The sequence below is a fragment of the Exophiala spinifera genome (assembly GCF_000836115.1).
Source record: "Exophiala spinifera strain CBS 89968 unplaced genomic scaffold supercont1.1, whole genome shotgun sequence".
Lineage (NCBI taxonomy): Eukaryota > Fungi > Ascomycota > Eurotiomycetes > Chaetothyriales > Herpotrichiellaceae > Exophiala > Exophiala spinifera.
This window is the reverse complement of record NW_015622513.1, coordinates 1,662,177-1,675,790: the sequence shown is the minus strand read 5'-3', so window position 1 is coordinate 1,675,790 and position 13,614 is coordinate 1,662,177. Positions and strand designations below refer to the sequence as shown.

The window sequence follows — 13,614 nt, the reverse complement described above, 5'->3', positions numbered from 1 at the left end:
GTACACCACTAAGAATATATCCATGTCGTCGCAACAGTAGACCATACCCAGCTGACACAACAACAGTCATCTCCGAGTTCTGCTGTATCTTCATTCCCTTAATCCAGCGAAAACAGTCGATTCGGCTCTTGAAATACGCAGACGGACTCGTGATCCATATACCTCCCTGCTCGAGCGCGATCCAAACCATGTGAACAGTAATTTCCTGCGCTAAACAGCGCCCATCACGCAATGCTCTCATCCAGACCAACCCCGTGCATCTAACACCAACGAAACTGACCACCCTTGCCTTTCACGACTCGCCAGTATCTCGGATGCCTTGGACACAATGGGCTGTTGGGTAGATGCTCCGGTATCGTCAAGTCAAAGTGCTCTTCGCTCTGGCCTTGGAAAGACGTTTTGAACAAATCAGGAGAGTTTAGTCTCTTTTCGCCACATTTAGGCTCGATGATACGCAAAGGATCTTGTCCCACATCAACTTGTTGAAGCTTCACATCGAACCAATCGCCGCTCACAACCCGTTTGACGCGGTTGCTCTTGGTTCTCCCCAGGCACTTGGGAAGCGACGACGTTCTGCCAATAGCCTCACCTCCATTCGACCCTGAGCTTTCGCTTCCATTAGCACTGTGTCTAGACGCTGGACGGCATGGGCTAGATTGAGGTGCATTGTAGTCGAAGAAAAACCCTCTCCATCTCCCATCAGCGCCTTCTTCTGGGAGAGGCGGTGTATGAATCCGCCGCGCCTCGCTTGGTAAGTAGCTAGTACTGCCACGCACACTGATGTCTATCTTCAAAAATTCTTCAGTCTCGGCGCTTGATCTTCTCTTGACTTTGTATGTCGCCCGTTCCTCCGGGGTATTGTTAGGCTGCTTACCCATTCGCAGACTGAGTTGACTTGAGGTATAAGATGCGAAATCGGGCAAGTTCTCAGCACTCTGCTGCTGCTGATAAATTGTGGACTGTGAAACAATCCCTTTGGTCGTCCGAGGACTTCTTCGCGCTTTCTGTGTTGCTGACTTGTCTAACAGAGCACTGCTCCTAAAGTGGTTCATAAGCGGGCTGGGCTCCTGTGATTCGGACTGGTTCACCTTTGAGCTTTGCTTGACTAGATCATGGAGGATAGCGCTGACCCGCCTCAGAGCATCAGAACTGTAATTCCTCCTCAGAGTGGTCGCGTGGTCTTCGAGTCGAGTACCGTGTCTGGAGATGGGAGAAGACGATTCCAGGGGACTCTGAATTTGTTTCCTCTGCGCTCTATTAGGAATGAATTTCCTGATTAAGAGCAATGGAGCTACAAAGAGGCGTCTGGGGTTGAACGAGCTTTTGCGAGATAAAGATTCGCCTGTCGTCTCCGAAATGACTCCAGGAGTCGGTGGGTTCTGCCTTTGCTTGGAGAATGGGGTCTCGACCACGATGGAAGACCTTTGCTCTCCGCTAGATACCTTCTTATGTAGTGTTGGTGGCTTCAAAGGAGTTTGATCTGTACGTATCGTAAGGGTAGGAGTCCCGGGTGTCATTCGTAGAGAATCTTTTGATGAGGGCCTGCCGTCAGTCTCAACGGAGGAAGACTTCTTCAAGTGAAGCCAAGCGCTACCTGAGGGTGTCCTTATCCAGCGTGGCCGTCGTAGGGAAATTGAACGGCTCTCTTTTGTATTCTGGAAGCCGGCATCTGAAGATGAAGCACCAGATGCTGAATGCGGGCCTCTTCGGCGAGTCTGAAGCTCGAATTCCACATAACTCTCAGTCCCACTCTGGCCGTTGCCTTCATTAAAAGTCTCAGACTCGTCGTTTCCAGCCTGCGGAGCAGACGCAGGACGCGGCTCTATTTCCGCTGGAAGAAGTTCGTCGATAACCTGAACACGATTTCGTTTCAGCGCAGCACTAAAGTCCGACTGCGCCCGATGGCCTTCCTGGATCAGTGGTGGTCGAGGGAAGTTGGGACGCAAATTGCCAGCGCCAGCACTGGGGGAGAGGGGTGTACTCGCTTCTGACGAAGGAGTCCGCTTTTGGATGGGAAGGTCAAAATATGAAGAGACGTCTTTCCGAAAGGTATGCATGATTATCAATATTCCGTATTTCAATTGAAAAGGCCCAAAAGCTCAATTTGATAGAAACTGAGTATAGGTAAAGGGACACCCAAGCCATGATGACTTTAGTGTAATAATTTCGGGGGAAGGGCGACACGATACTTGGAGGGAGGAAACTCGACATCCGGAGCAGGTGCAATGCGGGTTCCTCCTCAGGCGTCGCAGCCTAATGATGGCACAACGGTCGATATAGCATCTCGCCTGGCGCTTCAAAATGGTAGTCAGTTATTTCAAGGTCGTCGATATATGTGACACTATTCATTCAAGTTCATTTTCTTGATGTCCTCTTCGACCGATAGCAGTCCAAGCGCCCAGTGCACCCTTGCGGAGCCAGAGCGGCTAATTAAATTGCGGTCATGGACTACGAAGGCTGATTCGTGATCCTTTTCTGCATTCGAGGTATCGACGGTGCCGGGAGAAGGCTCAGCCGCCCTTGGACCTAGACCTGTCTGCCGGTCGTCGTGGTTGCGAGGATCCATCTTCCGTTCATAAGGCGGACCTCTCCCTGCTTGCCCAATCCGTACCCATGTAGTTTCACAGGCGGCCGCGACAGCAGCAGATGTGTGCCATCCGCACTTTTGAGAAATGTCTCTCAGTTTGCTGATGGTCCAGCCGCGTTGTCCAGGATCCGTGTACTGCACTCCTGCGAATAGCAGGTAGAAGGTGCTCTCCATGCAAGCACCAGCATGAGTGGGGTCCAATGCCCCGGACTGGTTGTAATGCTGTGTCGCATATAATCCGGCACAGATTTTCCCAATTGTTTGAGCATGATCACGGGTTAGGTGGGCCGTGACGCTTGCCGCTACCATCGCGGCCGGAGGCATCTCTGGATGCGAACGGTGCAGAAGTATTCGACCAACATGATAGAATCCCCAGATACAGGCAATGCCCGGGTTTCTGTATACTAAGGCAGGCCCGAAAGGTGTCGCTATTGGCGCATCGGTATATGGAAGAGGGTCGAATTCTGGGCCTAAAGACCTTTCAAAAAGGTCAAATGCATTTTTGATGTCCTCGTGCTCCTTGAAAGCTCTAGAGGTTTCGTCCTCGAGGTTTCCAGGCGGCGTTGGCTTACTGTCGCTTTTTTTCCGTACGAAAGCAGGATCCTTGAGGTTTGCGTCCATGGTTTTGAATGCAGAATGCAATTGAATCGGGCCTTCCGGAGGGGGGATCATACCCATCATCGGAGGCCGATTTGGTAAACTCGTGCCCATTGGAGCGGGTTTACTCTGGCGCACTCTACCCTCATTAGCACTCGGTGCTGCGGTAGCTTTAGAAGCATTCGTGCCTGCAGACCTGTTTGAGCCTCCAGATCGTCCAGAATGAGAACTGCTAGAAGAGGCCGCTGAGTCTGAATTTCTAGAACCCTCGTTCTTGCCGCTGGGTGGCCCTCGCGGGCCGAACAACCATGTTGGGGGCCGCCAGTCACCCTCTGTAGCTGCTAAAGCGCGTTGCTTTCGAATTCGATCTTTTGCACTGTAATCTGCTATACGTGCCATGATCAGACAGAGATGGTCCAGGGTTGCGTACGGGTTAGCTGATCGTCCGAGCTGACCTCGAGGCGGGCAGTACTTCCATTCTTCGAAAGGTAACATTAGTCGGTCACCACCGATGCAACTTTGAAAAACATCTTGCTTGCAATACCACCATCGCAGATCCATCTTCGCCTTGAAGTCCTCGATATCCTTCTCGGTAAGACTGGCTACCAATCCCTGTGTCGGGAACTGAGGCTGAATCTGATGATCATAATCCACCGAGAGGCCGGTTAGACGAGAAATCAAAGCTGAATCGACTTCCCAGTCGATGTCATCAAGAAGAGCCAGTGGTATCCCAGCAACGCGAGCATAATTCTCTTCTGTAAGAGCGAACCGAGCCATCCATTGGTTGACCCTTGCTTTTGCACCATTCCGCATGCGCCTTGTGTTGCGAGTCATACCTGCATAGTCGTGTTCAATTACTAGGCGAGTGGCACCAGACAAGTGCAGGTTCCATCGAGAGTGATCCCCGCTCATGACTTCATAGAAACCAAGAATCAGGACTGTTGCCAAAGTGGCAATCTCGAGACGCCTGATGGGTAGACCCAGTAGCCGCCCTACCCTTCGCACCGCATACGTGAAGTGCTTAACAGCAGTGGCGTCGGAAGTGTTTTGTAATTTCGAGAGGTGCAATGCGCCAAGAGCTAGAATCCCATGTGCCAGAGCCGGGTGCGACATAGCCATGGATGGGAGTGTGAAATTCCACAGGGTTCTCGCCGGGCCAGCCATAGGACTAAAGTGATGACGCTCGAACACGGAAATACATTGGCTCGTCACTTCTACAAAATGACGGAAGAGGTGTTGATTGCGCTCCTCCCTGAGAGGTGAGATCGTGGTAGTAGGTCGAAAGTTTGTCACAGTTTGGTTTGTTCGGCGAAGAGCGTTAAGCCGAGACATCCTCCTTTTGTACTGCTCACTCTGGTCGAGTGCCTGTGTTAGGTTCTCTGCAGCCACTTGGTATGACAAATTCTCTTCGTCCGAGTCCACGTCAAATGGGTCATCAGGGTCATCATAGTAGTCAGAGCTTGCAGGAATCGAGTTGGTCAGGTTTTGCAACGTGACTGATCCTGAGGATTGGGTAAATGGACGCGAACTATCCCCACGGCCATACATCCCAGCACGACGTGGCCCGTTTTCTGAAGGTGTTTAGCCAGAGCCGACCACCGGTGGAATGGAGTAGAATTGTAGTGTATTCGTACCTTGCAGGTTATGGCGGAAGGGGTTTTGTGCAAACTGTGACGGATTCTGTGTGAGATCATTTGCGCTTTGAGCGTGGTCATGGAGTGTCAGATCGCTTGGAAAAGCTGCGGCTGGGTACGGCATTTGAGGCGAGATTGACCAGGGTCCTAGTGGTCCCCAGCTGTTCATGTGTTGGAAATATGGACTGTAGCTGGGATTCGTGCTTGCGGCGTAGTGATTATCGTCATTCACCTGCGATAGCCCAAAAAATCCTGGCGGGGCGACCATGTTTAGAGCTCGCTGTTCAACTGAGGCCTGGGCGCCTTGCCATTCAAACTGGCCTGTAGATCCTAGTGGCATCTGACCGTCACCAATGGCGGGAGGATATGCATGATAGCTGGCGTTGAAGGGAAGTTGCTCGTAGGACGAGGAGCGTGATGGACCGAACGCCTGATATGTCGTAGCCCTCTGGGCATCCGATATAATCAACGGATCAGAAAAAGGTCCGGGAACGAAGCTTCTGAACTCAGTTGAGCTCATCAATGGTTCATCTTGGTCAAATCCTGGATAGTGAGTCTCTTGACTCTGTTGTTTGTAGACAAGAGGTTGGACATAACCGAGGCATTCGCGTTTTGACTTGACGCAATTCCTACATATCTAGGACATATGAACGTCAGGAAAAAGTTGTTTAAATCGCTTGCATAAAGGCATACCGGCTTCTCTTCTCCGCATTTTATGCGCCTCTTCCGACATGCTGGAAGGAGTCAGCTTGATACTACCTTAGTCGGGTTCGGGAAAGACATTGAACTCACTCAAACATCCAGTCTTGGTTCGTCTCTTCGCTAATTGTGGTCTCTGGCTGCTTTCAGCCTCTGGCGAATTGTCTGACTTATTTGGAGCCTCCTCCACATCAATAGAGTCGTCATCTTTCGGCGAGGGAGACATGAGGTCTTGATGGCCAGTGTGGGCTAGTGCTATGGAGAATGTGACGAGTCGAGCGTGCCACGTTTCGAATGGTTGAAGGATTGGTAACGAATACCAACTGGATGTCGACGATTGCAGCCAACTCCGGTTTGGGCTCTTGCAGTTGAGACGAACATTAGTCCGTTGCAGAGTGACAAATTCGTGAGGCTGACCACAGGTTGCTGAACTATGGACAGAGAAGGATAACGAATATATACAGCAGAATCAAGCATCGTCAGAACACCGATTCAAGAACTGGCGCGGAGATCTCATGCTGCTGCGGGCTCCAACCACAACGCTTGCCAGGGGAGAGCGCCTGGTTAATGGCTACGGGAAGGATGTGCCGGCTGTTAGTTTCTGACGAAAACAGGTATCTGTCCAACGGGATATGGTAATATTCTCGAGGATGGTAAGGGTGAGATCCTGGGACTGCCTGGGTAATATGCATTAGCTAGATAACCCCGCGAGTGATTGGCCGATTCGTTAGGATTAAACAGAAGGACACAAGCGCCATCAACAACCAGACCCCTAATTTTGTAAAGATAGTACAGTATATCGACAGCTTCTCTTTGAGCTAGCTGTGCCAGAAGCAACGGTGAAGGCCAGGATGCAATGACGGCATATCATCAGCCGATGTCATGCCACTCATCTCGCAACAGACTCGCAGTGGTGGGCGTCAAAGGAAACAGGAGCCTTGAGTCAGGATCGCTAGCGCCTCTCACAAAGGCTCGGGAAACATACCTGCTGATAGGGCAGTTGTGGAGGAAAAGGCTGTCTCATCTGCTGTCGTGGACTCGTGGTGACCCCAATAATAATAACGCTGCAGTCTGTCTTATTTGGAAGTGAGAAGAAATGGGGCCAGATGGCCCTCTTAGGGCAGTTGTAGAGTGCTTTAGGCTCCAAGCTTGCCCAATTTGGTGAGAGGTTCACAACATCGAGGCTGGAGCTCAACATTCCGGGTGATAATGTGGTACGACCACTAGGCGCAACCACCGGGGAATTATTGTAGCTCTGGTATAAGTCCGTGCGGTATGGTCAACCAAAGCCGTGGTCGTTAACTTCTCGGACCTGGCAGGGTGTAGATCACCGCCACCCCCCACAGACGCGTGCATCTTTCGAGAGGGAGCTGTTAGTACATGGACAAGAAAATCTAGCCGCAGACTGGCACTCATCCGCCCATGCGATAGGGATATTTACATGTTCATGTTCGCATCAGGAGATGTGGGCCCTTGCTGCGACCCCGAGTACGAGTCGTCGGTAATGCCAATACTCGGTCAGCCGTGAAAGCCGTCCACCAGGGTCGTCAATCTGAGAAACACCGAGGAAGGCAACGCGAGAGCGGATTCGCTATCAAAGGCTATGGGATGATGCCCGCCGCCAGTAGTCGCGGAGCCACCTTCAAGTGCTAATTCAGGAATTCCTCAAAAGCAGCAAATTTCATGTCGATCCTGTGAAACAGTCAGTTAACTGGATAACTCGGCGGGAGATTGGGAAGGCTGCAGGCGTGATGCCGGTCGCTCCGGATCTGCAATGATGTTCAACAGCTAGCTGCCTTCTTCCAAGCAACGTACGGCAGCGATACAGTGGCCAGTCCAGTGCAGGCGCCGCCGGAATGAACCGTAGCCACTCCAAAGCATGTAAGATACTGATCCAACTATCGTCAAACATCCCAAGCCCTTCTGGGCCGGCTGCATGTGCCAAAGAGCATTGTTCGTATTCTTTGGCGTGTTTGGGTCGATCGAAAGCAGACGATTCGCTGTGAAGACCGTTAAGATCTTGATCGGGTTAGTATTCAGCTGCATGATGCGAGGTGCAGCGGTCCCGTTTTACTGACCCCAGAGCCTCATGGCCGCTGGCAAATGGACGGGATGATGTTAGCGCACAAAGTTCTGCAGGGATGTTCCCGCCTAGTGAGCCAGGGTTCACACCAGGTCTGGCCGAATAGCTCGACCAGGACACAAAGGATACTAGGTTGCGTGACATTCGGTTGGTCTGTCCCCGTCTGTCCTGGTCTGTCCTGGTCTGGGGGCCATGGGAAGCAGTGTTGTCGGCCCTTTTATGGAGCAACAGCGCGACAGTCATTATCTGCGGCCCCTCGCCAGGGACTGGGGAGGACGAGAGGAGGAGGATGATGACTCGTGGAGGAGAAGAGCAATGGAGAAAATTGAGGGTGCGATCGCAGCAAGAGAAACTGCCCCACCCCAGAGTCCGCCTGCAATAAGCAAGTCCCAACTAGCCACATCCTCAGTAGTTGCCTAAGGTATACAATTAAGAGGTACCTAGTGACTGAACCCTGTAGGCTGGAGCCCCTTAGCGCCCGCCAGACCTGCCCCACGAAACCATCGCGAGTCCGCTAATCGGCGTGCCCTTTTCTTCGGCGCGGCAAATTCCATTTCTGTTTTTGGCAAGTGCAAGGCTAAAGTACAATTTTTTTTGTGACGCTATATCGACTGTGCACCACCTGCGCAAACCGAGAATCCTGCCAAAGCCATACTTCATGCGACAGGCTGAACCAGCTGAGACCTACAGCCGCGCTAGCACCCTGACAACTACTTCCACGCCGTCTCCATGTTCGCTGTTCCAGGGTGGGATGTCTCCCCAGCGTCCCTGGTGCAGCAGAAACAAGCTCGCAAGCCAGAACAAGTTCAGTCCACACGAAGTGATCCCTTGGTAAACAAGAAGCGGAAAAGGAATGTATTACATGATGAACCGACCTCCAAAATCAGCGGCGCCGACCTAGAAAGACTTTGGGGTCTGCGCAAGGATGCAAAGCTGGCACAGAAACCTGACACCGCGAAACCGCAGCCAAGGGCTCAGTCACACCCGAAGAGTATCACATCTAAGCCTGATGCCAATCAGGCTGTCACCGAAAATGTGAGAGACAAGGCTCCGTTTAAGAATGGGACGAAGGAAAAAGGGACAAAAAAGAACAAGGGCGGTGGCAGCAAACATGAAGACTCTCTGCCACACAAGGAAATCCATGTTCAAAGTGGCCCTCCATCTGTCGAGCAAAGAGGTAGGAATGACGTTGCTAAAACCCATGAGCAGGACGATGACCTTCCTCAGAGCTCGTCCGCAAAGAATCTCAATGGATCCTTGCCAACACGGCCACCGACGGCCAATCTCACACCTCTCCAGCTCAAGATGCGTTCCAAATTGACCTCGGCCCGCTTCCGCCATCTCAATGAAACACTATATACGACCTCGTCCACCGATGCCATGTCCCTCTTTACCAACTCCCCTGACCTATTCGCTGAGTATCATGCCGGATTCTCTCAACAAGTCAAAGATTCATGGCCGCAAAACCCGGTGGACAAATATGTCGTCACGATCAGGACCCGCGGACCGCTCGATTCGCCAAAAGGAGATCTCCTCCCACTGCCCCGGCGCAAGACGAATTCCTGTACGATTGCCGACCTAGGCTGTGGCGACGCCCCCCTCGCACGAGGCTGTCATACTCTAGTCAGGAAGTTACACCTCAAATTTCACAACTACGACCTCCACGCTGCGAATCCCTTTGTCACAAAGGCCGACATCTCCTCTCTCCCGCTACGTGATGGTGAGGCAGACATTGCCATTTTTTGTCTCAGCTTAATGGGCACGAATTGGCTCTCATTCGTAGAAGAGGCATGGCGCATCCTTCGTGGTGACGGAAAGGGTGAAGTGTGGGTGGCGGAAGTGAAATCGCGGTTCGGACGAGTCACACGGGGTCCAGGGCGTGTTGTTGAGAATAGCGTTGGCAAAAGACGGAAGCAGCAGAAGCCTAAGAAGAACGCTGACGAGGACGGAGACGGGATTGGCCACGATGTCTTTGTGGAAGAAGCCGATGGCAATGCTGACGACGAGACGGACATCTCGGCTTTTGTCAAAGTATTCTCGCGACGTGGGTTCGTCCTGCGAGAAGGCTCGGTCGACAAGAGCAACAAGATGTTTGTTAGCATGGTATTTGTTAAGTCTGGCGTTCCCACAGCTGGGAAGCACAAGGGACTCAAGTGGAACGGCCATGAATATCAGCGCTTACAGAACGGGAAGATGAAGTTTGTACCTAATCCAAACGAAGACGAAGATATCTCTCCTGAAGAAGAGGCAAAGGTTCTAAAGCCATGTGTTTACAAGACGCGATGAGCTGGGTCTGGTCCTCAAGCGGCAATCTATATCGATAGTTCTAAATCATCGGACTTTGCGATATGCTGGGTCGTCGCTCTCAATACATGACACCCGAGCCCATAGATGCGCTCTATTGCTGCACCCTCTTCATTTGAATCATACCTCATAGTAGCACAGCGCGCTTGCGAAATATGCCATGTACAACTACAATCAATCTTGAACGCTATCAATGTGCTGCCCGCTGGTCCGAGTACAAGTGTTACTCTACTCAGGTATACTCCGGTAAAACCTCGGCACGTGATTGACCAACGCGTCGCTCTAAAGACGCCCGCGTTCACGGGGTTTATCGAAGCCCAATACATTGCTGCGCTTCCACTGTATAACGTTGTGGCTTTCTTTGGGCTAGCAAAATGGTGAGAGCCTGGCACGATGGCCTCATTGCACTACAGAAGTGCGTCAGCCACGGATCGACGAGGCACACAGTTTTCTAGCGGCCCTGCACGCGTCAACTCTGCAAAATATCGAGACTACGAGAGACCGTCAGCGCGCGATACCGCCTCCCCCATATTTCCAGACGGCTACAGCGAAGCGACGGACGGGAAACATAAACACACAAAAAGCGAGAACCGGTTCAGTGGACTGGATCGGCGAAAAGAGAAGGCTACCATCACAACAACTGAAACCTTCATCACCAGAATAAGCCCAAAGAAGGGAGTCAAGGTCACTGAAAGCTATCATGGCCGCCAAACAAGCACACCAAGTCTAGTACAGAGCCGCCCGAACAAAGATGAAAACGCTCTGACGTGGGGTCCGACTGTGTCCTTGATCCCGCACTCATCAGCACCACTTGCGACCCGAATAACCTCACCACCTCTATCACGAACTGCGCCAGTGGACCTCGACCCGACACCACTTGGTGGCATGACTATGCAAGAGCAGGAAAAAGCGATTCTAGACGACCTGTTGTACGTTTTCATGGGATTTGAAGGACAGTACATCAGGTTCCGTGACACCTACAACCCCAGAGAGGAAAAGGAACGACTTAATGGACCAGCTTTTGATCCTTTACCTGGCCTTGACCCAAGCCTGAAAGATCTTACGTCATCCATGCTCTCCATGGCGACGCATCATTGTGCGATTGAGGCTTTCATTGAGGTACAAAGCCAAGAGGAGTTTGGTTCGGTCAATCATGCTCTTTGCGCGGCAATTCGGAAGCTGCTCAAAGATTACCTCATCTTGATTGCACAGCTTGAAATGAAAGTCCTGACAGACGCCAACTTCACGCTGCATCAAATGCATATTGCGATTATTCCTACCGCGCAATGTCTGGCCCAGCTATATTCCCTTGCGCAAGAGCTGCTGAAGAGAAACTCGCTTCTCGAGGAAGATCTCGACGACTCTTTGGACGATTTTGACCCCGACAACATCATCGAACGTCTCAAAGAAGGTGGGGACCTGCTGCCGGGAAGTTTGAATAAAAAGCGTTGCATTGGCGGTAATGTCTTGGGTTTATTGTCACATCGCCTGTCCACATTTTCTGGAGATCCAGCTGCAAGGGCAATTCTAGAGATGCTATTGCGAGAGTCAAGTCGGCCATACATGGTAATGCTTAATGAGTGGTTACATCGTGGTGGTATCAATGACCCTCACTCGGAATTTCTAATTGGTGAGAGGGCGAGCATCAAACGGGAGCGCCTGGATGAAGACTATACTGATGAGTATTGGGAAAAGAGGTATTATATCCGTGATAAGGAAGTACCTCCTCAATTGGAGTCTGTCAAGGAGAAGGTTTTGCTGGCTGGGAAGTACCTCAACGTCGTTCGAGAATGCGGCGGTGTCAATATCAGCAGTAAGATCGTGGACACACCTGCCACATTCGACGACCCTCGTTTTCTCGACAACGTCAACAATGCATACTCGTTCGCTAATAAAGAGCTGCTGCATCTTCTCCTCACCAAGAACTCGCTAAGAAGCCGACTACGATCGATGAAGCATTATTTCTTCCTTGACCGGGCCGAATTCTTCCTCTACTTCCTCGAACTGAGTGACTCAGAGTTGCGAAAGAAGCAGCGTGATGTTAACCTTGGGAAGTTACAGTCTTTGCTTGACTTGGTACTGCATCAGCCTGGCAGCATCGCAGTTGCAGACCCATTCAAAGAGGATGTTAGAGTCCGAATGAATTCCGTTGGGTTAACTCAGTGGCTTATCAAAGTGGTCAATGTGCAAGGCATTGACCAGGACAATCCAGATTCGATGGCGGATCAATACAAGACCCCTGCTCAGAGCTCCTCCGCGGACAGACAAAGCAAGGACAAAAAGGAAGATGAGAAGGACATCATAGGGTTCGATGCACTAGAACTGGACTATGCTGTTCCCTTTCCTCTTTCACTTATCATCAGTCGAAAAACGGTGATGCGATATCAGCTGATTTTCCGTTATACTCTAGCACTACGACATCTCGAAACACAATTAGTTGGATGTTGGTCTACGCATACCAAAGAGAAGGCATGGATTCACAAATCTTCAGACAAGAGATTCGAAATGTGGAAGCGCCGGGTTTGGACTTTGCGCTCACGTATGCTTGTTTTCGTTCAGCAAATGCTCTTCTTTGCGACTGCGGAAGTGATCGAGCCCAACTGGCAGAAGTTGATGGTCAAAGTGGACGATGCAGAATGTGACGATGTCGAAGAAACCAAGTCTGGCCTGACCGTGAAATCAAAGCCGACTGTGGACGAATTGATGCAGGACCATGTCGACATGCTGGATTCATGCATGAAAGACCTCGGGCTTACTCAAGCCAAGTTGCTCAAATTGCATGCAAAGCTGATGACGGGCTGTGGCATGTTTGCCTCGTATGTGGAGTATATCACAAAGTCCATTTACGAAGCGGACCCCAGCATCCAGGCTGGCAAAAGTGTTCACGGACCCACGGACCCGGCACGAATGAAAAGGATCGAAGAGTCAATCAAGAAATATGAAGAGCATTTCAATCGGCACTTGAAGATCCTCATCGATGCTCTGAACTGGTTTGCTACCACCGAAACAGTGTCATTGCTTAGTCTGTGCGGAAGATTGACAAACGCTGATGTGCAGAAACGGGATGACTTGTTTGGTTAAGACGTTCGATATTTTTTCCGATAAGCTGCTTTGTGGATAATGGAGTTGTCTCCTTTGTCGGTGCCCTCCGGAATGCACCGAGCGCCTCGTTATTGGCTATTTTGTAATGACCTTGACGACTTGTATGATTAGATCATGAATGTTGCAATGGTTGCTGATCTGGACGATTGTAAAATGATCAATGTGAGCCTTCTGTGACAACCTCCACCGCGCTTGCAACGGCTCTAGCGCGATTGAGCGAGATCTCGGTACCGTACAGCGTCTGCTACGTGGCTGACCTCGCCATATTGCTCTCTCCCCATCGAGTTTGCGCTGAGGCAAGGGCATGTTTAGAATGGGATAGTTATAGCAAGCCGTGAGACATTGCTTAAACAACTTCTTGCGGAGAAATGTTGCATTGTTGTCCTATGATACAAGAGAAAGTAATGGACGGCGTAGCAGTAGTATCTCAATGCAAGACTGGAGATGCGTCTATGCGTCCACGACGAAGGTAAGTCAGGGGAGTAACGAGGCTGGCATGGCGAGGCTGGCCACTAGGCTAATCATGGCTCGGTTGATCTTGGCGCGTCTGCCGCGGACTTTTGGGGTCGCTGGCGAGCATTGCGCATGCTTGAGCTTGCCTGGCGATA

General features: G+C 51.2%; 4 protein-coding genes across 4 annotated transcripts; 2 read left to right on the top strand and 2 right to left on the bottom strand.

Annotated features, from left to right (window-relative positions):
* Positions 1–260: 260 nt before the first annotated feature.
* On the bottom strand, positions 261–2,057 carry PV08_00632 (uncharacterized protein; the record flags this gene model as incomplete). Its single annotated transcript, XM_016374997.1, has 1 exon — positions 261–2,057. One exon carries the CDS (start codon positions 2,055–2,057, stop codon positions 261–263), a length of 1,797 nt encoding a protein of 598 aa, XP_016240273.1.
* A 284-nt stretch (positions 2,058–2,341) lies between these two features.
* On the bottom strand, positions 2,342–5,743 carry PV08_00631 (uncharacterized protein; the record flags this gene model as incomplete). The annotated part of the gene is made up of 4 exons (XM_016374996.1): positions 2,342–4,755; positions 4,819–5,455; positions 5,512–5,552; positions 5,611–5,743. 4 exons carry the CDS (start codon positions 5,741–5,743, stop codon positions 2,342–2,344), a joined length of 3,225 nt encoding a protein of 1,074 aa, XP_016240272.1.
* A 2,586-nt stretch (positions 5,744–8,329) lies between these two features.
* PV08_00630 (uncharacterized protein) lies at positions 8,330–9,886 on the top strand (the record flags this gene model as incomplete). Its single annotated transcript, XM_016374995.1, has 1 exon — positions 8,330–9,886. One exon carries the CDS (start codon positions 8,330–8,332, stop codon positions 9,884–9,886), a length of 1,557 nt encoding a protein of 518 aa, XP_016240271.1.
* A 411-nt stretch (positions 9,887–10,297) lies between these two features.
* On the top strand, positions 10,298–12,985 carry PV08_00629 (uncharacterized protein; the record flags this gene model as incomplete). Its single annotated transcript, XM_016374994.1, has 1 exon — positions 10,298–12,985. One exon carries the CDS (start codon positions 10,298–10,300, stop codon positions 12,983–12,985), a length of 2,688 nt encoding a protein of 895 aa, XP_016240270.1.
* Between the last annotated feature and the right edge of the window lie 629 nt (positions 12,986–13,614).